Source organism: Abramis brama (assembly GCF_963993115.1).
Source record: "Abramis brama genome assembly, chromosome: 20".
Lineage (NCBI taxonomy): Eukaryota > Metazoa > Chordata > Actinopteri > Cypriniformes > Leuciscidae > Abramis > Abramis brama.
In genome coordinates, this window is record NC_139982.1 from 18,176,359 (window position 1) to 18,201,822 (window position 25,464).

At 38.2% G+C, this 25,464-nt stretch overlaps 2 protein-coding genes across 4 annotated transcripts in view; one reads left to right on the forward strand and one right to left on the reverse strand.

The window, feature by feature from the left end:
* Positions 1-23,149, forward strand: trpm1b (transient receptor potential cation channel, subfamily M, member 1b). Of its 3 annotated transcripts, none has more exons than XM_084095692.1 (28): positions 1-223; positions 1,558-1,782; positions 8,509-8,585; positions 9,013-9,214; positions 9,489-9,702; positions 10,056-10,180; positions 10,333-10,504; positions 11,086-11,260; positions 11,566-11,689; positions 13,273-13,345; positions 13,434-13,534; positions 13,632-13,802; positions 14,648-14,782; positions 14,927-14,977; positions 15,141-15,281; positions 15,366-15,395; positions 15,489-15,781; positions 15,971-16,199; positions 17,449-17,574; positions 18,411-18,542; positions 18,795-18,923; positions 19,048-19,299; positions 19,385-19,577; positions 19,957-19,977; positions 20,127-20,271; positions 20,461-20,663; positions 20,771-20,903; positions 21,007-23,149. In XM_084095692.1, the coding sequence occupies exons 2-28, from the start codon at positions 1,705-1,707 to the stop codon at positions 22,484-22,486; spliced, it is 5,205 nt and encodes a 1,734-aa protein (XP_083951818.1). In that variant the 5' UTR covers positions 1-223; positions 1,558-1,704; the 3' UTR covers positions 22,487-23,149. The 3 variants fall into 3 exon arrangements, with proteins under 3 accessions (XP_083951818.1, XP_083951819.1, XP_083951820.1); XM_084095693.1 differs by having other exon boundaries at positions 19,385-19,559; XM_084095694.1 differs by lacking the exons at positions 1-223; positions 1,558-1,782 and adding an exon at positions 7,085-7,206.
* LOC311071334 (ras-related protein Rab-8B) overlaps positions 23,150-25,464 on the reverse strand; it is a 13,441-nt gene continuing 11,126 nt past the window's right edge. Inside the window, exon 7 of the mRNA XM_084095696.1 lies at positions 23,150-24,944. Within this exon, the coding sequence (XP_083951822.1) occupies positions 24,852-24,944 (93 nt within the window). The 3' untranslated portion in view covers positions 23,150-24,851. The remainder of the gene's footprint in view (positions 24,945-25,464) is intronic.

Genomic DNA, 25,464 nt, shown 5'->3' on the forward strand with positions numbered 1-25,464 from the left:
AGGCTCAGGAGTTGTAGGGAATTAGAATGTGCGCCTGAGCCATCTGCGCCCATAAAGCTCATTTGTGTCTGCTTACGAGGAGAAATTATGCATTATCTGTTCTTAAAGCAATGGAAACACTTTGAGTATTGTTTCATGGAGGGAAGGCACTTCTGTTTGAGGAGAAACTTCATTGTTTAGACCACAATATAATCTGATGTGAAGATCACAGAATTCAGCACAGGTAAGAGCTAGAATGACTGCTATGGACTCAGCTCATCTTTAGGCACTTCAGATTTTATTGTTGTGAGTTTATTGTAGGCCTATGTCCAAGATTCAATTAGCAAATGTACTCATCTGTGGCATTTAATCAAAAGTGTTGGAGGAATTAGTAGATGTTTTCATTTTAGCCTGTAAACATATCAGTGTTTGTCCTGGCTTGGTTTAAATCCCCTTGTGCATGAAGCCATTTTTTGGATTGATTTTTATATTAATTATGATATTTGTAATTTTAGTAAGCACAAAGCCTCACAAATAATACAAAATCAAGCTATCAACAAATCACTACTCTTATGTAACTTTAGAAACTTGTTTATTGCTAAAAAGCTGACAGGTTCCACATTTTACCTCTACATAATGCTGTCATTTTATGCATTAGATGAGGCATCTTATAAACTCATATTATACATATATACACTCATAAATATTCTAATATGCATTCTGATATTTATTTGTTCTGGGCAGCCACGACTGGTCAAAGGAAACGAGGAGCATTTTATAGTGAAATGAGATGTAGGGTAATCGATATAGTGTTTATAATACAATATAAAGTGTGTGTAACATGGACACTTTAATAAAAAGGGACCCTGAACACACATAGAATAACAACAATAAGCACAAGGGGGCAGTATTCTATTTTACTTTTTCAAATGTTCACACTGCATTTACAGAAAGGTTCCTCTCAATGTAATTTATTTGAAAGGTTTGGAAGGTGCACATCTGTTTCAGGTTTCATTTGTTTGATTCTTTTATTTCTGTGTGCATGTATTTAGAAAATGAAAAATGAAATTCATTTAATACTTATTTATTTCCAATAATCCCTTGGTTGTAGAGTGCTAGACTCTTGTATTGGACTATTAAGATGGTTCACTTAACTTTAACAAAAAAATATACCAGGACATTTGTAATAAGATCATCATGATCTAAGCAGGTAAATATTGTTATACGGTTTGCAAACCTTTCCGTCCTCACAGACTTTCTCTTCACTTTACAACTATACTGCAGTCCTTCTGACATATCACAGGTAGTGTACCTGTTATCTTCCTGCAACTCAAGTCTTCAGTCCAGGAGACATATCCTCACAAAGTTCTTCATAACCTTTTTGGGCCACAGTGTCCCAAAGTAGAATAACCTTCAATAACCATTTATTAAATCTCTCCCCCATTAAAGTCGCAAGCTCCCAAGAGCTGGCTGCATTAATCCTGATTACAGGCTGTCAAGCGGAGGAAACGGGGTCTATGTGTCAAGCGTGTCATAGAGAGATGTTTTATCCTCATCTGCATCTTTCTGTCTTGTCAGTTAAGGGCGGGAGAACCCAAAGAGTGAACATCAGGAGATGAGCTTTTGCACTGCTAGTGCTGGGACCGCTTTAGAGACAGAGCAAAAGAGGGTCTTAGAGGGTCCAACACGGTTATGAGTCTTTGAGGTGCAGCGTGAACCGGACACATGGAGAGGGGCGGCAGGAGAGCCAGTGTATCAGTCACACGGGCCTCCATTAAACGCACACCATCAGGGTCACAGAAGGTAAGAGTGTCCACTGGTTTTAGTGATGTTTAGGGCTGTTTCCAATAATATGATTTAGAGATCTAGAGGTGATTGAAAAGAGTGAAAGTATGTTTTTCTTTATGAGTGAAGTCAGGAGTATGTGACATGATACTGAACCAGGTATTCACAGCAGGATTCTTATCATTAACTAAAACTTAAACCATAAAAATACATTTTCAAGTACTAAAAAAACTAAAACTAAACACTAAAACTTTAAAACGATTTAGACATAAACTTGAAGGGTTTAGTCTTCGTCCAATAAGAATGGGGCAGAGTGTAGAAGACATTCCAATCAGCTTGGGCTACATATTGTTTACCTTTTTAACCTAGATGTAGAATCATTCTGCTTGTTATTATTTCTGTGCATATGCTTCTTAACTTGTTTTTGAATTGTTAGTGAGGCTTGGTAAACTGTTATCATATTATATTCATACTCAATTTGTACAGTTGAAGCAGTTTAGATCAAAGCCTTCATGAATCAGTGCTGGTGTTCCACAGGGGTCTGTTTTGGGTCCTCTTTTATTTATTATTTATCTTCTACCCCTTGGTAATATTTTAGGAAATTTGGTATTCAATTCCACTACTATGCCAATAATACCCAACTTTACCTGTCCTCCAAACCTACCTCCATCTATCATCTCAGATTGTATAGCTGAGATTAAAGAGAGGTTTACATCAAATCTTGTTAAACTTAAAAGCAGTAAAACAATTTTTTTTTTTTTTTTTTTGGTTCAAAACCCAATCTGGCCAAATCTAAATTTTCCCCTTTGAATATTGATAATTTGCCAGTATCTGTTTCTAAACAGGTTAAACGTTTGGGTGTCATCTTTGACAGTACTTTTTCATTCGAAGCACATACTGTAAACAGTGTAATTCGCTTTGCATATTTCGGTGTTTGGTGTTTTTAGCCCCCAACGGCGCCTTCCAGGAAGCGAGGGGATGGGTAGGTTTAAGGTTGAGGTTAGGGTTAGCTGCCTGGAAGGAGCCATTGGGGGCTAAAAACACCATCGAGCGCATATTTCCACATACGTAATATTAATTGACTTAATCCAGCTCTCTCACTAAAGAGCACTGCAATTCTTGTTCATGCTTTAGTTACTTCCCGTATTGATTACTGTAACACTCTTTTTTTTATGGCCTGCCTTCAAAGCTTCTCTACAAACTCCAGCTAGTACAGAATTCAGCTGCTCGTATTATTTGCAGAACTCCTCTAACTGAACACATTACTCCCATATTACAACACTTGCATTGGCTCCCATACAAATATTGTACTGATTTTAAAATCCTTCTTCTTACTTACAAGGAACTCAGTAATCTTGTCCCTTTATACTTATCTGACCTTCTTCATATCTACACTCCTAGTCGTACTTTAAGATCATCTTCTGCACTCACTCTTGTTCTCCCTCAAACTCGCACAGCTTCTAAGGTTCCGAGCCTTTAGTCACGGAACTTATTTATGGAACTTGTTGCCACAGGATGTGTGAAACAATGAAAGTCTTCTTGTTTTTAAATCTTGCCTTAAGACCCATTTTTTTAGGCAGGCTTTTATGTGATTGCTTTGATGCTTTTGTCCAGTCTCGCTGTAATAATGATTATTTGTTGTTTAATGTTGATTGTTTTATTGTGTTTGTGAGGTGTCCTTGAGTGTCGGCACCTATAAATAAAATGTATAATATAATATAATATAATATAATATAATATAATATAATATAATATAATATAATATAATATAATATAATATGCAAAGGGGTAATGTGAAAAATGAATTTGTAAATTTAAAAAACTGATTTCCCTCTTTAAAACTTGCAGATTATCTCTACAGTTGCACCACTAACCACGGCTGCTCCCATGAAGCTGAAAAGCAAATTTAACTTGTTGCTATGTTGCGAAACATGAAGTTAGAGATACATTATATAAAACAGATTTGCATCTTTTAAATCTCTTACTAATCCAAATCCTAATCTTAACGATCGCATGAGAAACCAAAAGGGCGGCTCTAAGCCCGAACAAGCAACGCAACTTTCTCCAGCAGCACCAGAATGAGCGGCACCTCTGTGGTTTGATGCTCCTCTGCTGCCTCTAATCCCCCATAATGCCCAGTATGAGCACCAGCAGCTAGGCAAGATTAAGCACTTTAACTCCCTACTTTCAAATGTCCAATTTCATGTGATTAACAATGAAGTTATAGCCTTCAGAAGGAATTGAATATATCTTTACAGCGGTAGACTCTTGTGCCAATGCCAAGAGGCACATTTTGGACTCATGTAAAACATGTAGGAGTTGTCAAAGTAAAATCTACTCAGTATCTTCCAGTAGATGGTAAATGAGTCAGAATACATCAATCAAATTCCTGTGAATGTTTATGAATGTGTGATTAGTGAAACAATGTAATACTGCTATTATTGTTTAGCAGTACAGTGAAAAACAAATTTCACAAAGAAAAGTAACTAAAATAATTGGGAAAAGATGACAGCACCTGCAAATAGACTAATGCAGAAAGTTTTTAAGGGGTTGTGTCCAGTCCAAGGATATGGTTATTTAAACACCTCCTTTGACATTTGCATGCATCCTCCAAAAATTCACAATAATTTCTCTTTTCGGTCTCTGTCCCTTCCCCCCTCCCAGACAGAGAAAAACACTCTCACACAAACATAGTTGTCTAAAAAATGTGTCTTATGACTAAGAAATCTCAAGGCTAATCAGTGACATGTTGGTCTCATGTGATGATGGCTAACTGGATTTTCAAACCCACAGAGACAATGAGTCTTTTTAGAGACAGAGTAAGAGGGGGAAAGTACTGGTTTAAAAAGGTTAGGCATGTTAAACTTGCCCAGAACTCTACAGACCATTGTCTTCGAACTTGGTATAACCTCAATAATACTGCATTGGCAACCATCAGAACAAATTACGGCAAACAAAAAAACATATAGCTTTTCAGTTTAAGATCTTAAAATGATGTTAAAAGTTCTTTACAAGCAAGATCTCAATCTCAATTTATTTATAAAGCACAATAAAAAAACAGTAGTTGACCATTGTGTACAACGTACAACAGTATGACAGTAAAATGCAACATAAACACATAAATGAAACTTAGACTAGCCCCATTTAACTCTTATAAGCCTTTTTAAAGAGAGGTTTTGCGTTTTTCTTACTCTCCTTGAGATTTAAGAAATTTAGGGACATCCATGCTTTAATACCTGACAAAAAAAAGAGATTAAAGCACTCAAACCATGGCTGTCATTTTGCGTAAAAGGCACATTGATTTGCATATATAGAGAAAACAAAATAGGGGATAGGATAGATCCTTGGGGAACCTCAGAGGTCAAGACTGATTTAGAGGATGAACACCCATCCACAAAGACCGAGAAAGTTCTACTGTAGTTTTCAAATAGGATTTAGGGCACAAAATTAAATACTCACAAAGTGTTCAAAGATATTTGTCTTTCTCTTGCTAGATGTTCACAAATATAGAGCGAGATAGATAGACAGATAGTGTTTTTTTTGGGGGGGGTTTACAACGTTGTGAGTTGAACTGTGAGCACAAATCAAATCCCACACTGCTCATTAGTTCTAAGGAATGGGTCCCGGACCGTTGCCCTCTCATGTGATCATCAGTGTCTGGTTTTGAAGAAACTCAAACAATGCACGAAGTGTGTTAACAGGCTATGCTATATCAAATTTTAGAAAGTATGTATTTATTTACCATGTCTTTGTGGGTTTTGCCTTTACAATGTGAAAATGCAGACTTGACCACAAACTGTGGGAAAGTTTTGCATAAACTTTTAATCTGATTTCCCCTTTTCAGCTCTCACAAATCGCAGCTGCAATCCTATTTATGAACAAATGCCTTTTTAGTTGAGCAACAATGTGCGAGATGTCTGACTATGTGGAAAAGACTCAATGGTGTTGATTGTTGCCAGGTTTGCTATAGGCCTTGTTAATTTGAGCAAGAAAATCAGGTTTTTCCTTCCAGAGAGCTTTTGTCCGTTTTCCGAGGAAAACTCTAACAAAGCTGATGAGTGCTCAGCAGATTTGAGTTTTAATTGCTGTGGATAATGAGTTTAAACAAGCCGAAATAAGTGCGTCATACTGGCTGAACTACTGCAGTGGCAAGAGCCCTTTGTCTTCAAGAGCTTTAATTACCAGTAGTCCACGTGGGTTTTGAGGACAGTATCAGACTGCTGAAAGAGTGAGATGGTTGAGGAAATAACCCATTGAAAAGCACTTTAAACCAATGATCTCAGCACATCTATTTGACCCATGAAGGGCTAAATGGACATCTTCATTTTGGGTGTAATCTCCCCATGTTTGCAATGGTTGACCAAGCAACCCTGCTGAATAATATAATATGTAACCAGCCCAATGTCGTTAAATAATCTCCCTGCATGGCCAAATTGGTCAGACTGGTCTGTTTTGAGGGCATTTTAAGCTGGTCATGCTAGTAGACCAGCTAAACACCAGCTTAACCAGGTTGGGAGACCAGCCAAAACCACCTTAGAATGATTTACTGATATTCTTTTACCAACTACTGATAGCTTCATAAATCCAAACCACTAGTTTATTTCACAATGTATTATTAATATTTTCACAATTGGATCTTCTTAAATCAACAGATGAAACATCTTCTACTGAGTAGTGTTCCTCACTATGGTTGGTGGTTAAAGACTTCTCTATTTATTTGTATAAAAGATTCTTCCCTAAAATAATAAAGTCAGTAGAGTCATCAATGCTTAGACGTGATTGTTAGTCCGTCAGAACCATTTTCCCTCCACAATATGGTTGGTGAAAATAGAGATTAACAACAATTAGTGTTGGATGACCTTGCCCCCAACTGGAGTCCTGTCATGTTTTAACTAGGCCTCTTTTCAAAAGAATGCCCAATTCTCTCAATTATGCAAATTGGGCTTGAAATCAAAGTGGTCAGAGGAGGGTGACACTTTCAAATGAAAGGCTTGGTGAGTTCCCATTCCTGTCCATTTCTAGATACAAACCTGACTCTCATCAACTTGTGAAGAGTGTTTGAGGTAGAAAAGCCGTCGCAAAAGGTTTTCTGAGCTTAAGGAGTACGTTTCATGGGGGTTGTGAAGCTATCAAAGTAGATTTGTTGTGCTTTGCTCCAGCGAGGGATGAAAATACCCTGTGGGCAAGGAGAGAGGGGTCATGGGACTCCCAAAAGGATTACCTTGAACTGGAGTCATGGGACGTGCCCCGAACAAAGAGCCTGCTCACATGCTCATCATATGAACAGCCCCTCATAAAGTGATGAAGTTTCATGTCCTGTGGGATTCATTGAGCGCTGGCGCTCTGGGAAAGAGCACCCCTTGCCAGCAGAGCTCCAGGAGGGACACGGATGCAGAAAGTTTCCAGTTGGCACTTTCTTAACATCGACTAGAGGCTCCACAGGTAGGACCCCTGCTAGCTAACGCTAGTTGAACAGAAGGAACCCATGGATCCATGGTCTACTGATGCTACTGTGAGGATGGGATAGGAATGATCAGGACTGGGTTTAGAAGATCGTAGTATTGAAATATAAAACTTGAGAATAATTTACCAATATTTTCTTGTGTTTTCTCCCTGCAACAGCAATGAGCAATTTCCAAAAAAACATCTTTGTTAACAATGTTTACATATATATTAGTTTTCATTGCTTTACATTTTTAATTGTGCAATGGAAAGTCATGGTTTGGTGGGTTTCTAACATGTTCTGCCTTTCTTATCTTGACTACTGCCCTGTGACTGATTTTTCAGAGGAGATTTGCCTCAAAAGTTTTCTTCTTAATTAGGGCTGAACCAACAACAAAAGCCCAGACAGATATTGCTTTGAACCAAAAGTTCATTTCTTCCAGAGCAAGAGGACAATCACAAAGCTGGCACGGCAAAATCTGACATGGTCTTTTGCAAAAGCTAAAAATGTTGGTGGGTTTCCATGGCACTGAACAGAAAAAAAAGAGATGAATATCTCTGGTCTGGAACAGGGTTTGAACTCTAATTTGCTATGCACTAATAATTACAAGCAAAACAGGCCACAGGCTAGACTCTCTGGATGGTCTTTCATTCAACTGATATATCTACACATCCTGACCAAAAGCAACAGTTGATTTGCAGTGTTATAACTATGGGGGAACTGTAAATGACCAGCATTATCTGTGTATATTACTAAAAGCACACTGATCTGTGATAATGGTGAACAAATGCATTTCACAAGAAGTGCCCATAGTTATTAATTTTTATGCATTTGCCATGTACATATTTTCTCTTCGATATTTTCTGTATATCTACAGCTTGCGCGTACTGTACCACTCATACTTTAGTAAGGATTATCATTGCAAAGAGGATTTACTCCATTCACTCTAGGCAAACTCAAGGGACTAAAAGCAGTTCTTGCTGTAACTGATGTTGAAATATGAGGTCTGATGGTAAAAATGATGGTACATTAAATACTGTATATGTGTAATGTTGAAGGTTTGTGCTTGTATAATTGTTTCTAGAACCAAACTACTATTTATTTTATTTTAATTTCATAATAATGTGAATTGTGAAACTTTAAAACCTAAATACGAAGACTCTTCCACTTTATTTACTGCCTTCTCTGCTTCTGAGGGTCAGAAAGGTGTTTTATTTTATTGATCTGAATTGTGAAACATTAATGTATATTTTCAGATAATTTTACACCATATTTACTACTTTTTCTTCTCTGTTTCCTAGTGCCAGAAAGCTTGGATTGAGAGAACCTTTTGCAAAAGAGAATGTATGAATATATTTCCAGCCAAGGATCCAACCCGGTGAGCTAAAGAACACGCAACCAAGTACATATAATGACACCATTGTGCAAGACAAATTACCTCTATGACTCATTTTGTTTAGAGCCTTTTTAGTCTCTTATGTAATGAGGGGTGATTGTGTGACATCATAAGCCCTTTTACAGATCACTGTGTGGGCATGTTTCAGGGCTGAATATGAAGGGATCGGTGTAGTTCAGTCCACCACACTTCCTGTAGGTGGAGGGATGCCAGGATGTGCGCTGATGCGTGTACCAACACCAACCCCGGTTTAGACACAGCCCTGATAGGTGGTTTATATGTGTAGAAAGAATAGACGGTACCCTCCAACCAAATTATTTCAATGATGAAATGTCAGCTAATTGAGCCACAACTTGTTGCATGCAATAAAACAAACCTCCAACATTACTTCTGCTGTGATTTTCCTCAGGTGCGCCTGTGGTTATCTAGTGACTCAACATACAGCCATTGCAGCAGGCGCCGCCACCAACAAGCCATCAGAAGAGAACCATCTTGTGCAAGTGGACCCTCCTCAAGAAAAATGGTCGGTGGTCAGACATACCCACACCAACCCTACTGACGCTTACGGCACCATTGAATTTCAAGGAGGAGGATTTGTCAACAAAGCCATGGTATCTATTCTGAACATTATTGGGTGAATTCATTAACTAGTTGCGCTACTTTTGCACCTGGTATTTCAATGGAAAACGAATTTGTTAACTACCTGTAAGTGCATGGCAATAAACAAACTAACTCTATTTAGACAAAGTCTAAATAACCAACCAAACCGCTTTTGTGGTTACATAATTGCAGGAAAAGATTCATGAACCTGCTAGCATAGTTCGAAAATAAACAAGAACGACAGTTAAATTTGCCTTTAATCTTAAAATGCAATCTTTCCTACAGTACATTCGGGTGTCGCATGATACTAAGCCGGACAGCCTGCTGCATCTCATGGTGAAGGAATGGCAGCTGGAGTTGCCCACGCTGCTCATATCAGTTCACGGTGGTCTCCAGAACTTTGACCTGCAGCCCAAACTAAAGCAAGTCTTTGGGAAAGGCCTGATCAAGGCTGCCGTGACTACCGGAGCATGGATCTTCACTGGTGGAGTAAGCACCGGTGGGTATTTATGGTCTACAACAGGGACAAGCAAATCCAGTCCTAAAGGGCCACTGTCTCGCAGAGGTTAGCTCCACCCCCAGTCAAACATACCTGAAAAATCTAACCAAAATCTTCAGGATTACTAGAAAATAAAAGTAGGTGCGTTTAATTTGGGATAGAGACGAACTCTGCATGACATGATCAGTGGTGCCCACTCCTGGTCTACAAGTACGTATTCAATCCACACAGTTGAAATCATCCAACATTTGGATCCATCTTCAATCTGGTTTTCTTAGGGATATGTGATTTGTTTGATATCAGGTGCATAAGAGTGTGTCCTTAATCTGTTTTATGTTACTCTCACAATGTAGGAGTAATCCGGCACGTTGGAGATGCTTTGAAGGACCACTCTTCTAAATCCAGATGGAAGGTCTGCGCTATAGGCATTGCTCCATGGGGAATTCTGGAGAGCAAAGAGGATTTAATTGGAAAAGATGTAAGCATGATCTATCAGTATATAATACAAATCATGATGGTGCTCATAAACTTGTACCTTAAACTAATATTCTGAGGTGTTTTGCTACGTCAACTAATAGTAGAAGCTTCATACTTGTCTACTGACATCCGCAATGTTTTGTTCCTCTTCAGGTGAACAAACCGTACCAGGCCATCTCCAACCCTCTGAGCAAACTTGCCGTTCTCAACAATAGCCACTCGCACTTCATACTATCCGATAATGGCACATGTGGGAAATATGGTGCGGAGGTCAAACTTCGCAGGCAGTTGGAGAAACACATTTCACTCCAGAAGATTAACACGCGTAAGTGCAGTAGCATCAGCGAATCTTATCTGCTTTAGGTCTAATGTACCTCTGATCTCCTAAGAGGGTGCATTTGAAAGCTCGCTAAGGGTTTGAATGACACAAGATATATCCTGATTATCAGTGATGGGGTCGGGGACCAATGGAGATATGCTCCCATGCCATTACAGGTTTGATCAAGGCTTTGCTGTCTGTGACCTGTGGGTTTCCCTTTGTCATCCTATGCCTGGAGCTTGTGATAAGGCAGGGACAGCAAAGGGAGGCTCAGCTGTCACCACTCACATCGTCATCGGCTGATCTAGGATCAGACCCGGGAGCAGCAAATTAAAATGATTGTACTCCCCACATTTCCGACTTTTAAATACCACTCCTTTTGTTAATCACAAAAGGGCTTTTTGATTTTTTTATGTGCATGCATTTGGAGTAATTGAAAATAAGATTTAAAAAACAACACCCAAAAGGCTCAAACATTCAGGCTAATGTTTTGTAATAGTATTATATTGATATGTGCACAATCCCTGTACTAAGAAAATCAAAATATTTAGGTAAGTGAATTGCTTTTTTGTGTGTATGCGTGTTAGGATTGGGCCAGGGTGTACCGGTGGTGTGTCTGATTGTGGAGGGGGGTCCCAATGTCATCTCCATTGCCCTGGAAAGCCTGCGTGAGGAACCGCCTGTGCCTGTAGTGGTTTGTGATGGCAGTGGTCGAGCCTCTGATATTATTTCCTTCGCCCACAAATACTCAGAGATTGAAGGGTGAGTGTTAATAATCATTATTAAACAGATCTCTGGAATACGTTACTTGATTCTGATTTTTCAGTTGCAAAATTCCACAATTTATTATTTATTTATTGATGCATAGATGTAATCAAGATATTGATGCATAGATGTAACCTTTTGCTTCACCCTGAAAGGGTCCCGATTGGCCTTTAGGGGTTTATGTTCCAACAATGACCAGCTACCTGAACATAATCCCTTAAATTTCTAGTACAGACCCATCATTAATAGGAACACTGATAATCAGTTGCCCAATCTGTTCATTATCAAAACTGTATTTTCAGACTGGTAAACGAGGACGCAAAAGAGCAACTCCTGGTCACCATCCAAAAAACCTTTAACTACAACAAAATGCAGTCGGGGCAGATTCTGTTAATGGTCATTGAATGCATGAAGAAGAGGGAGTTGGTAAGTATTTACAATGGCTTAAGATCATGTAACAAATGTAGACCAACATTCATTAAAACAAAACCATTCATTTTCTTTCTTGATGAAATAAAAACTTTTTTAACCAGTCTAAGATGCTCTTAGGTTGTCTCTCAGTCTGGTCGGGTTTTCTGGTTTTAGATTGGCTTTTCAGCTTGTTCTAGAGAGACCAGTTTGGCCAGGCTGGGAGACCAGCTAGATCAGACTAAATATTGAGTGAATATTTTTTGTGCAAACTTTCATCAATAAACATTCCCATTCATTATTCATTTTGTCATGTGTTTTTCTTCATGTGTCTCTCGTGCATTCATCTACATCTGCTCCCTAGTTGTATTAATCAGGTACATCACATCACATCTTTACATTTACATGTAAAGTATTTAGCAGACACTCTTATCAGAAGCGACTAATGATTTTGCTTCACATATGAGACTGTTGTGATTAACAGATGACAAGCATGCAATTTACAACATGATCTGGTAGAAAATAAGTGCTTTCTGAGTCCATTAGTTAGAATGGACTTCACAATCACCAGATATTTACCCAGTGACCCAGTGCTCGGCTAATGGTAATATTTGTGCTGCTGCAGCTTTAACTGAGGGTAAGTGATATGTTAAGTATTTAGTAATACTGCTTCAGGACAGGAGATAATCTGTAGCTCTATACATCTGGACTAGGATCAGTGAAGTGCCACCTGTTCTTGCTTACCAGCTACGCTCATTCACCCTGTTCCTGAATATGAGCAGATGGGGGAGGGAGGGAGGGTGGATCCATTTCTCTCTAATCCACACTGTACATCTCCTGCTTATTACAGTGATATCACATCACGTTGTCTGGCATTAGATAGGCTAATGGCTTCCACAACAGTGTTTTACATAAAATGAGATGCTAATGTATGTTAAGAGCTCAAGTCCATGTACATACATAAAACCTTTGGTTTATATGGATATTAGGGACATAAATGTACTTAAAAATTTCAAGCACACTATTAAAAGTGACTATTGACAGCTTAGCCGATGCTAGTATGAAAACAAGCATGCTAATGTTTTTACACAAAGCAATTTGTGTAAAAAATGGTTTGCTTAAACAGAGATTTTTAACATGAAATTGACATACATTCATTCTCAAAATATTAAGTGTTTAGGTTTAGGTGTTGCAACCCATTGTAGCCATGAGATACTAATCTAACTGCACACTCAACCATACGTTTCTCATTAGCAATGAATGCTAACACTCAGGAGTGTCTTGAAATAAGGCCACTCATCTACGTCAACGTGATTACATTTAATATTACCGTGCATGTGACTGCAGCTCCGAGGTAATTTAATTTGATACCAGACATCTTAAACAAGGAAAGCAGTATTACTTAATTTGAGAGCTATGAAGTTATGCAGAGTTAATACTTAATTCTGATCAAATTAAGCCAAACATTCATCCATGAAAACAGATCTTCCATTAATTTTCATCACCATAATTCTGAATGAGCTCACATCCTTGCCCAAAATAAAGGTATTAAAAAGTGTCAAGTGTTAGTTTTGCTGCCCCATTTAACTTGTTATGTGTAGATAACGGTCTTTCGAATGGGCGCTGAGGGACAAGATGACATTGAAATGGCTATCCTGACTGCATTACTGAAAGGTATTGTGAGAATGCAGACCTTCTAAAATTTCACCACAGTTTTGGTCCATGGTTAAAAATGAGCTCAAATGTGTTCATTGTAATTCAGGAACAAACGCATCAGCTCCAGATCAACTGAGCTTGGCTTTAGCTTGGAACAGAGTTGACATAGCACGCAACCAAATCTTTGTGTATGGGCATAACCTACCAGTGAGTGAAACATGTGACTTTTCAAAATATACCTAAGAAATAAGACAATAATGATTTCCCAGATACTTTTCTTAAGTTGTAAAATGTGTTTTCATAGCCGGCGAGTGCCCTTGCTAGCATCTCCACCAGCACAGCACCAAAAGAAAAGCAGAAAGGAGCAACTCAACGTATCAAAGGAAAGGCCAGAGGAAAAAAGGGCAAAGGAGGCAAAGCCAAACCAGAACAACCAGAGGAAACTGACCCCAGAAAGTTAGAACTACTCAACTGGGTAAGACAGTGTGGTCTCTCTGCACCATATTTTCCACCATCATTAAAGTATTTTGTATAATAATATAATATAATATAATATAATATAATATAATATAATATAATATAACCCATTTTTATATGAAGTCTTGCTGGTTTTCCTCATGAACATTAAGTACACAAAACTTGAAATTAAGGATTTGTCAGACTGATTCAATCCAGTAACTCCAAACTTCTTGAGTCTTTGGCTGCGTCCGAAATCGCATACTCTCTTGAGTAGGTACTTATTTTGAATTTGAGCAATTACTTCAGGGCTGCTAAAAAAGTATATTCTATATAGTAGCCTATCATATGCACACCAGAATCTCGCTGGAAGTAGAAGGTCATCCAGGTACTTCTTTACTCTTTTATCAGTACTGTGAATTTGGACATACTGCTTTTGTCACATACTGTTTTTCATCTATACTATATTAGGGAAGTGTATGATTTCGGACGCAGCTTAGGTTACCAATTCATTAGAAGAGCCAGATCATAATCAAGAGTCATTTGATTGTGAATCAGACTTCACTGTTTGTGCTGTAGGTTTTTGATTCACTAAACAGAAGTGGCTCATAAGAGTCATTTGTTCATGAATTGAATTACATTCATGCAGCTTACTTAAAATACATTTTTTCTTGCCATTATTTTGTCGTACACTATCTGCAGTAATCACTGGTCTTTAAGTGAGACATTTGGAATAGGGTTTATAGTCCACCATTACCAAACTAGATAATCTCACATATACGACATACTTAGCTTTAAGTTTAGTGCTTCAGTGTGTTTAGCTTTTCCTCACTGTAAATTCTTGCTCACTGTCGCCCTCTTCAGGTGAACTCCCTCGAGCAGGCCATGATGGATGCTTTGGTTCTGGACAGAGTGGATTTTGTCAAGCTCCTGATAGAAAACGGTGTAAACATTCACCATTTTCTAACCATCCCTCGATTAGAGGAGTTATACAACACTGTAAGCACCATAACCATTATCATTTTGGAGCTTATCACAAAAGAAGCACAATAGAGGATGAGAGCAATTCATTAATCCACTGGGGGGAAAAATGCAAAATGCTTGAGTGTGTGTGTTTTGTTTTTGTTTGTTTGTTTTTATCAGAAACTTGGTCCTGCCAACACTCTACATATTGTAGTAAGAGATGTTAAAAAGGTAAAGCTATCTGACTTTAATTCTATATTCTCATTAATTCAACTCGACTGCTTATGTTTTTTGAAGAAAATGTAAAAATATAATATTTCGTGCATGTATTTTCAGTAAACTTAATATGACGAACATCTCAGGAGAAATAACATTTATTATTTTGATTTCAAAGGGGAATCTCCCACCGGATTACCAAATCACATTGATTGACATTGGATTAGTGGTGGAGTACCTGATGGGCGGAGCCTATCGCTGTAACTACACAAGGAAAAACTTCAGAGCTCTTTACAACAATCTTTATGGACTGAAGAGGGTGAGACGTAGAGGTTAATAAAACTAGTGAATGTTTCAATCATGTACAAATATTCGAAATAATTTAATGTCCCTTTATTTGTAGCCTAAAGCCTTGAAGCTGCTTGGAATGGAGGTACACGTCAAATATTTGACCTTCTTTTAATTATATTCTCTGACAGAACGCACAATATCTTTATCAATATAAATATCCTGCTCACCTCATTAGGATGATGAGCCAAGGTCAAAAGGCAAGAAGAAGCAAAAGAAGAAGAAAGAAGAGGAAGAGGACATTGACGTGGATGACCCAGAGGTCTGTCGCTTCCATTACCCGTTTCATGAGCTGATGGTCTGGGCAGTGCTGATGAAACGGCAGAAGATGTCTCTGTTTCTGTGGCAGAGGGGCGAGGAGGCTATGGCTAAAGCTTTGGTGGCCTGTAAGCTCCTCAAAGCTATGGCTCACGAGTCGTCTCAGAGTGAGATGGTGGATGACATATCTCAAGATCTCGATAACAACTCCAAGTGAGTTAATGCAAAGTCCCTTTCAAATAAGGTTCACTACTATGTAGACAATAGGCATGCAAGTGCAACTGCTAAATGCATGCTAAGTTAAATGCTAAGTGTTATTTTCCCTACATTGTTTTACAGTGTTACAGTAAATCAAAACAATTGTATTTCTACACTGTAAAATTATTCTTCTGACAATTTTAGGGAGTTTGGAACCTTGGCCTATGAGTTGCTGGATCAGTCCTACAAACATGATGAACAGCTAGCCATGAAACTGTTGACTTACGAGTTAAAGAACTGGAGTAACTCCACCTGTCTGAAGCTGGCAGTGGCTGCCAAGCACAGAGACTTCATAGCCCACACCTGCTGCCAGATGCTCCTCACTGACATGTGGATGGGCAGCCTGAGGATGGGTAAAAACCCAGGACTGAAGGTGAGGCATTTTCTTTGAGCCATTTCAAGTTCTTCATTTGGAAATGTACATATTCATAATAATTTATTTTACTTGTAAATACAAAGTTAAAACTCTAGATGGTGCAGGCTAAACTCAATCTGCTTGCAATCACATCATTCTATATAGGGCACAGCTGATTGGTTCCTGTTTTATCAGTAGCCAATGAGCTCGCTGCTCAGCCTTCAAATACTTGGCCAGCTGTATCAGTTGCAGCATGCTTTCAAAAACCCTCCACCTTCCCCAGCTCCACCTGTATAGATATGCTATGGGTAATTCATGTATGCTATATTACACAGCAACAGCAGCAATTCTTACTTACTCACAGCAGCTTGTCATGCAGTGGCAGCATTTCACAAAAACCTAGGGTATGGCATGACTCATTCTGGCCATACAACAACAACAACATTCCCAAGCTATCATTATATCATTATATCCAAACAAAATGTGGACAAAAGTCAACCATACTAAAATAATGGGCAGAGTCCACGGATTATGCATAGACTTGACAACAATAAGAAATCAATGCAAATTCTAAAATAGCCCTAAGCATACACTGTGTCCTAACCAGACGCGGCACATGAGAAAATGTATATTTTCCATGGTAATCAGAGTTTTTTGTATTAACCAGCCACAACGGAGATTCGCGACAAATCTATTTTCCAAACAGTTTCTATTTCTTCGCCGTTGTGGCTGGAACAACATATAAAGTATGACAATGATAATCTCAGGTGCTGATTATGTGCTTTATTTAATGTAAAAAGAATTTTATGTGAGTTTGAATATCATAGACATAGCCTACTGAAAGCAACAATTGATAGGCTAATTTACCTCAGATCTTGAAAATAAATTAAAGGAAAAAACAATGTTCAAACTGTCAGCTTATAGTGAACAAACAAGTGTATTCTATGATTAAAAAAAAGACTGTTTCAGTCACTCAGTATTTATTTTAATCGTGCTAAAATGGTGTAAGATTTAAGAACTGATAATGTAGCCTATCCATTTTATTGTGAATGCAGTGAGTGCGCTTACAGAGAATGTCTCGGGTCTGTTTAGGACACAGAGAATTCACATAAAAATAAAAGTAAACAAAATGTAAAATAACCATATGCACACCAAAGAATGAAACAAAATAGTTATAAGTTTGATATAATATAAAATATACATTTATAATTGGTAGTAAGCTATTTCTTGTTTGTAATATGCATTTTGCTTCTGTCAACTCTTCCAGGTGATACTCAACCTCTTTTTCCCGCCTTTTATCCTGCTGTTGGATTTCCGTCTGGGTGATGACATGTCTCATCAAGTCACTGTGGATAATGAGGACAAGAACACCAAGGATGATAAGTCCAGCCGGGTAAACTGCACCACTCCTTCTATTCAAACAAACCCATCCTCTATTAGATCAGTGTAGTGTACATAACTGAAAGCACTTGGCCTGACATAATATGAGCCTAACCCATCAGTAAACACACAGGTATTGCGTGACACATCCACACATGATGTAGATAGAAAGCGGAAGGAAAAAATTCAATTAGTTATAAGAAAGCATTTGTGACCCTGGATCACAAAACCAGTCACATGTCGCACAGGTGTATTTGTGGCAATAGCCATCAATACATTGTATGGGACAAAATTATCGATTTATCTTTTATGCCAAAAATCATTAGGATATTAAGTAAAGATAAAGATATTTTGTAAATGTCCTACTTTTGTGAGTGAATGCAGCACAATTACGAACATAAATGGACAACTTTAAAGGAGATTTTCTCAATTTTCTCTCGATTTTTAGACACTCAGATTCCAGATTTTCAAATAATTGTATCTCAGCCAAATATTGTCCTATCCTGACAAACCATACATCAATGGAAAGCTTATTTATTCAGCTGATGTATAAATCTCAATTTCAAAAAATTGACACGTGACTAGTTTTGTGGTCCAGGGTCACATATAGTGTGCAGATACTTTTACAGTCTATTACAAACCATAGATTGTAATTATGTAATTATGGTTAATCTGGGGGGGGGGGGCAGTCAGGGAACTCTAGATGAGAGGTTAATGCTGCATCAAACGGCTTCTTAATCTTATGTTTGGTCTGGTTAAAACAAATCCAGGATGATTTAGTTTTTGGATTTTAGCAACTGCTGTTTCTATGAATCCTACATGTTGTGAAAATTCCTCATGTTTATCTAGGATGCCAACGCAGATGCAGCCTCTAAGAAAGGAGATGAGGAGGAAGGCGATAAGAAAATGAGGCAGATTCCAATTGGGAGAAAAATCTTTGAGTTCTACAATGCCCCTTTCACCAAATTTTGGTTCAATACTGTGAGTAGAATATTAATTTATCCATTTTCCAAACTGCTTGTCCTAAGGTTGCAAGGATGCCTATACCCAGAACAGATTGGGTAGTATATATTTTTAAATATATTATTTTATGTTGGAAAATAATGGTTTTATTTAATGCAGTAAAATAAAATAAATTGTGTATATTTTTGTTATATTATTAATAAAATAAATAAAATAAAATAAATGAAAAAGTTTTTTTTCTAAAATGCAAAATTGCCTTGCATTGGGCAGATTTCCTACCTTGGCTATCTCATGCTGTACAATTACATAGTACTGGTGAAGATGGAGCGTTGGCCATGTTTACAAGAGTGGATCGTCATTTCATACATCATCACTTTGGGGCTAGAGAAAGTCAGACAGGTAAAGATGTAAATATCTCTCCTTAAATCACCAGCTCTAGAAATCGACGCAATCAAGTTAAATCAACTAAGACCCAGTTGTAAAGAATCAGTTTGTAGCCTATTTCTGGTACTCTCTCTTCCAGATCTTGATGTCTGAACCAGGCAAGCTCAAGCAAAAGATAAACGTGTGGTTGGAGGAGTACTGGAACATCACAGATATGGTGGCCATCGCCACTTTCTTGTTCGGGGTATTACTTAGGCTACAGAATGAACCCTACATGGGCTACGGTCGTGTGATCTACTGCGTGGACATTATCTTCTGGTATATCCGCGTGCTGGACATATTCGGGGTCAACAAGTACCTAGGACCCTATGTCATGATGATAGGGAAAATGGTAACGTAATTCATTGTACTAAAGTTATTATACTTTTAGACCTTGTAAACTTGATCATCAACTATATGGACTTTTTGACTTGCAGATGATTGACATGCTGTATTTTGTGGTGATCATGCTGGTGGTCCTGATGAGTTTCGGTGTGGCACGACAGGCCATCCTCCACCCAGATGAGGAGCCCACATGGCGCTTGGCCCGCAACATCTTCTACATGCCTTATTGGATGATTTATGGAGAGGTGTTTGCAGATTCGATAGACCGTAAGACTAGAATTTATAGTAAGATTTTGTTTCCTGCCTCCAGGGTAGATAGATAACAGTCTGATCCACCCTTCTACCACCATCCACACCTCACTAATATCTTCATTACCTCTGTGATCCTGTTGTTTGTTGCAGTTTCCCCTATAACTTCATGCTTAGTGGCTTTCAAACTTATGAATGTTTAGTTATTTCAAACTTAGAGACAGAAAAATGTGTTAGTCAAATTGTTGTTATTTCAGTATTTCAGGCTGTACACACTGCAGCAGTTTTCTAGTTGATTATCCTGCCTGTCTCTTGATTGATATTGTGTTTGATTAATTCTTGTTGCACACATTGGTTTCCAATTGCACTAACTCACTTGTTCGTCTCTATTTTGCCCTTCTGGAATGGCCTGAAGTTTACGCAATGGAAATAAATCGTAAGCACAACGATGAACATTTGACACAATGACAAACGCTGTTTTCAAAAATAACACTACTAATGGTATAATGGCATTGGAATTGTTGTGAATGCAAAACAAATTCATTGCTGGTACTATAATGTAACAAGAAAGCTTTTTCTAAACAGCCCCCTGTGGAGATAATTTATATGATGAGGATGGGAAAAAGCTTCCACCCTGCATCCCTGGAGCATGGCTGACTCCAGCCATCATGGCCTGTTATTTGTTAGTGGCCAACATCCTGCTTGTGAACTTGCTCATTGCTGTCTTCAAGTAAGAATGCTACCATTACAATGTTTTGATGATTTATTTGCATGTAAAAACAAACAGTGTAAGATCGGCTGCAACATAAAGAATAAGTTGTGGCTATTGGTCTTTACCAAAATGTCTTCATTGTTGTATCTTTAGTAACAGTTCAATGATTTTGATTTGCTAGTTGTTATGTGTTTCCTCCCAATAAAGCAACACGTTCTTTGAGGTTAAGTCCATCTCCAACCAGGTGTGGAAATTTCAGAGATATCAGCTCATCATGACCTTCCATGACAGGCCTGTGCTACCTCCACCACTCATTATATTTAGCCACCTCTACATCCTATTCCGCAAACTCTGCTGTCGCTGTAACAAGAAAAAGGAGGGAGAACTGGATGAGAAGGATAAAGGATTAAGTGAGTTTCATCAAATAATTAGACCAAATTATAAAGGATCAAGATGCAGGTGGTCAAACTGAACATGAGATAAATATTTGTTTGTATTCTCTGTTTTCATCATAAAGAGCTTATTCTTACCCCGGAAGAGCTGAAGATGCTGTATGAGTTTGAGGAGCAATGTGTGGAGGAATATTTCAGGGAGAGAGAAGACGAGCAACTGTCTTCAAATGATGAGCGTATCAGGGTTACAAATGAAAGGTAATTGAAATACACTAATACAGGTAAACTTCTTAAATACCCTTTTGCAAACTTCTTTTTTATGTGATCATCACATTAGCATACTCTTCTTGTTCCTGCACAGGGTAGAGAACATGTCCATGCGCCTTGAGGAGGTGAATGAGAGGGAGAACACAATGAAGGCCTCCCTTCAGACAGTGGACCTTCGTTTGGCCCAGCTGGAAGACATTAATGGCCGAATGGTGAATGCATTGGAACGGCTGGTGGGAATCGACCACTCTGAATTGACCCGGACACGCTCAACGGCCTCCTCTATTTGTGACCCCTCTAATCTTCAACGTCACAGTAGCATCAACAGTGCTGATGGGTACAGCCTCTACCGTTATTACCTGGGTGTTGATGAACGTCCACCCGAGGAAAAAGAGGCAGATCAGAGTAAAACAATAATCACTACAAACCTCAACACAAAGGAATATGGCCAGAATCTAGAGGTAGATGTTCCAGGGACAAGAAGACGTCTTGGCTCATGTGTGGACATCCGAATCTTCCCTTGTGAGAAGGGTGTTGAGGATGATGGGACAAAGCCAGAATCACCAAAATCTTCAGTTCCTGACAACCAGACTTCTTCGGATAGTGCCACACAGAAAGAAGTCTTGATGACTGAGAGAAAGAAACTTCAGGCGACTACCTCCTATCCTCTAGAAAAGGTGCAAGCTTTCAGATACTATCCCACAGAAATACAAAGCACATCCCCGTCCACTGTGCGAAAGTATAGGAGCACAATCTCATTTGATCAAGCAAGTGAAAGGGAAGCAAATCAAGAAGGGGAAGGAATGGATGCGTCTCCAGCTACAAGACGTTGGAGTGCTGGTTATGAGTATAAGGTACACCCTAGTCTTTTTGGTCAGATGCCAAAAGTATCAATGGTAAGACCCTTGGTAGACCAGATTGACAAGTTTAGCAACAGTTTCAAGGTAGATCAACATTCTGACCAGCCTGAACAACAGAGGCTGATAGTTTCTACTATAGACAGTAAAGAAGAGATGGGAATGCATGAAGGAGAGAAGACCCTGGACAGTTCGGATGGACCAATGAATCAAGAAATAGTTCAGCTGATAATAGAAGATGGGATGACAAAGGGTGGAGAGCTACAGCCAACAGGGGCAACTGGTATAGAGTCATTGCTGGATGTAGATCAGGTAAACCAGGAAGAAAGAAGTGACGAAGTGGACAAACGCCTGAAAGATACTCAACAGAAGATGGAAAAGGATCCAGATGATCCTAAAGGAAGTCTGGGAAAGGAAAAAAGTTCAGAGAAGCAAGATGGAGAGCAAACAGAGGAGGAAACTACAGCTGCCGTTTCCAGTGATTCTGAAGTCCAAGTTGATGGTAGCCACCTGCCTCTGCCAGAGGACACAATGTTCCTCCCTGGAAGATCCAAAAGCTGGTCCACAAAACCTTGCAAGTCCTTAGGAAACAGTTTGAAAAGAGCCCATGAATCAAGCAGTGAAAGAGACCTTGCTGGAGCCTGTGGAGACTCTCCTGATGATCCAGGGAAACCAGCACAGAAGACAACAGATGATGTACCGTCAAACGAGCCGTAGCCATACACAAAGGGGACACTCTTGAAGGAGTCCAATAAGAAGATACATTCCTCAGATAAGAACGATGCACACATTCAATTCCTTTTATGCACCTGTAACACTAGATACTTACATTAGCATTATGTACTCAGGTGTCATAATCAAGTTAAATGAGTAGCAAATCTCTGAAACCATATCATCAACTGTTCATTAATTGTGTGCTTGCACTAAAAGTATTTTCATCATTATATATATTTAAGGTACAAAATACATTATATTACAGTATGTAACCTTGCTCACTGTTCTGGTCTTCATCATGCCATTTATGTGTTATGGTTTAGACGTTTTGGATTGGTAAACAGTATACAGTATTAGTAACAGTATCCAGTATAATGACAATTAGTGTAAGGCTATGCAAACTGAACTAATCAAGAGACAAAATGAGTCTACCTCAATGCAAAATCTTTGAAGTTAGCAGGTTGTATGCAAGGTGCATTTTGTTTATTGTTGTGATAAGACTGTCTAATAGCACCATCTACTGTTCTGTATGATGTATTGCTGACAAAAAGAAGATCCATGAGCCATGGAAAAAATAAGCTGAAAAGTATAAAGATATGTTTATACAGTATTTACTTTGGTTATATGTAGAATAAAAATCTAGAATTAATAAAACCACACTTCAAATTCTTGTTCACATTTTCTTTTTTAAGGTTTTAACATGTTTAAACAAGTATATTAGGTTTTCAGGTAACTAGTTGCGTTATATGTCTCTTTAAAAAGATCGGTCATACAGTCACAAATATGAAAGAAAATACATGCATAACAATGGTCCCATCTGAATATCAGTGGTCATGATATATGCTACATTTGTCAAAGTAAAATGATAATCATCAAAACATTCTTTCAAAATACTACGGCAGTATCTGTCCAACTCAGATTAATGGATCCAAGGCTTTAAGGTCCCTAATATCAGCACAAGTAGTCGGAAGTAATTCCCAAATAGGGACATTTTATTGCTGTAATCTGTACTACTTCTTCTGACACAGCCTTTAGTGCAGTTTCAATAGGAGACCAAAATGTCTCACACATTTGAAACATAAGTGCTGATTTAACCAGTTGAATTCACCCTGGATCCTTTGACTAAAACAACTTACACACATTAACAGTCAAGCATGAAAATCACATAATACCACTTTTTGGCAACTTTATGTTTCTTTTAAGAGCCTATGGTGAAAAAAAAAGTAAACCGTAACTAAAAGTTGTTTGTACAGTACTAATATATCATGCACTGGATGTTTTCAATCAAAAAATGAAAAAGAGCTAAAAATGTGAGAAATATCAAATTGAAATACAAAAAAGCTCAGTTTCCGTTAATGGATTTACATAAACATGCATCAGTGATTTTTCTTTTTTTTATCATGTTATAAAACATTATACTGTAGCATTAACACAAGGACCCTAGCATTAATTTTAAATGCTAATTAAATAGTTAATGATCATCTTCATATTCAAAAAAATGTCACATAATTTTCACAAATCAGTGCTGGACTGAACTTGAACATAAACCCTATGCTTATAACCCTAAAGCTAAGGATCTACAACACAGGCACAATTTTTCTTATTCCCTTAATACTGATGGTTCTCAGGTATGACTGGCTGTGTCAGACACTCACTTCCAATGGGCGATTGTGATTTTGCCAAGTAAGACGTGTTCCCTTTGATACCCTATTCCTTTACCCATCATGCTCTGCAGCCATCATGTTCTATCTTTGCAACCTTCCAGCGGGTGGATTGATGTCCGTCTGTGCTATACATGGACATGTGCCTGTGAGAAGAGCTCATTGAAAACACATGTAAAGTGCTTTTAACCCACTAGTGTTCCAAAAATTGCATTTTTACAGATCTTCTCAATTACATTTTTTGAACCAGTGCAAGAACAGTGTATATGCAGTATAAAAGACACTCAGGAACATATTACAACAAAACAGACTCGCTCACTACTTAATAAATATTGTACGCGATACATTTAAGCCTTCAGCAGCAAAAGTTTTAAGCCAGCCAGTGCTGTGTCTATATAGAATATTTTACAAAAACATATCAAAGCCAAACATTCATATTTGATCCATTATCTTTTGACACAATCATCACGATTATCACCACACAACAAAGGAGACATTTCCTATTGTGACTCTAGCACAGAGTGAACCATGTAAATCTCTCAAAACGACATCATTCCTCTGTTCCATCTTGAATTTAAGGGCTTGGAAACACGAACCTTCTTGAGCCTGATGGTCCAGCTCTTTTGCAGGGGCTCATGTGATATGTTATACCAGCTGAGCTGCCGCAGAGACACAGCAAGTGAACGTAACCACGCACTGCAAATGAGTTACAGCAGAGCACACTTAAAGATGCTGTGCTTTTTGGTGCGCTTCTCTGAAATCTTCACCGGCCCCCCACCATCTGCTTGACCACCATCATTCTAGTCAATAGAAAGACAGACACATTTTAATTTTGCCTTGTAAAAACTATAAAAAAAGAAATTAAGTTAATAATATCAGGGTTGTAAAAAGATTAATATAGTTAAAACAAGTAATCCTGAGACTTTTTGTACTTAATTGCTGAACTGACATCAAACTAGATGAAGTAATAAAATAATGGGCCTGTTTTTTTACCCCATGATGTGATATGATTCATTGTAACAGTTATACATGTTTTAAATGATTTAAAGTCCCTCTGTAGTCAATCATTTTATTCCTTAAAACTCATCTTTGATCACCAAAATTACATATTTAAGCGTTTTTGCCTAGAAAAAAAACTCTACACCCTTGCCTCTTTTAGTATACGCGATTCTATGAATATGCACAAGCGATTTCAAACCGCGTTTTTGAGACTTTGGTTCACTGCAGTTTTAAGGAGAAATACTCAGCAATGGTGCTGACTTGCTCATAGTTTGTCTTAAACCATATTAAAAACACCACAAAGGTATATACACAACATTA

Bases quoted from the DNA above. Each gene is read 5' to 3' on its own strand.
- trpm1b (XM_084095692.1), top strand. From the start codon at position 1,705: ATGGAGAGGGGCGGCAGGAGAGCCAGTGTATCAGTCACACGGGCCTCC. The intron at 11,690-13,272 runs GTAAGTATTTAC...TGTTATGTGTAG, and splicing joins GCATGAAGAAGAGGGAGTTG to ATAACGGTCTTTCGAATGGG. The intron at 20,272-20,460 runs GTAAGAATGCTA...CTCCCAATAAAG, and splicing joins TTGCTCATTGCTGTCTTCAA to CAACACGTTCTTTGAGGTTA.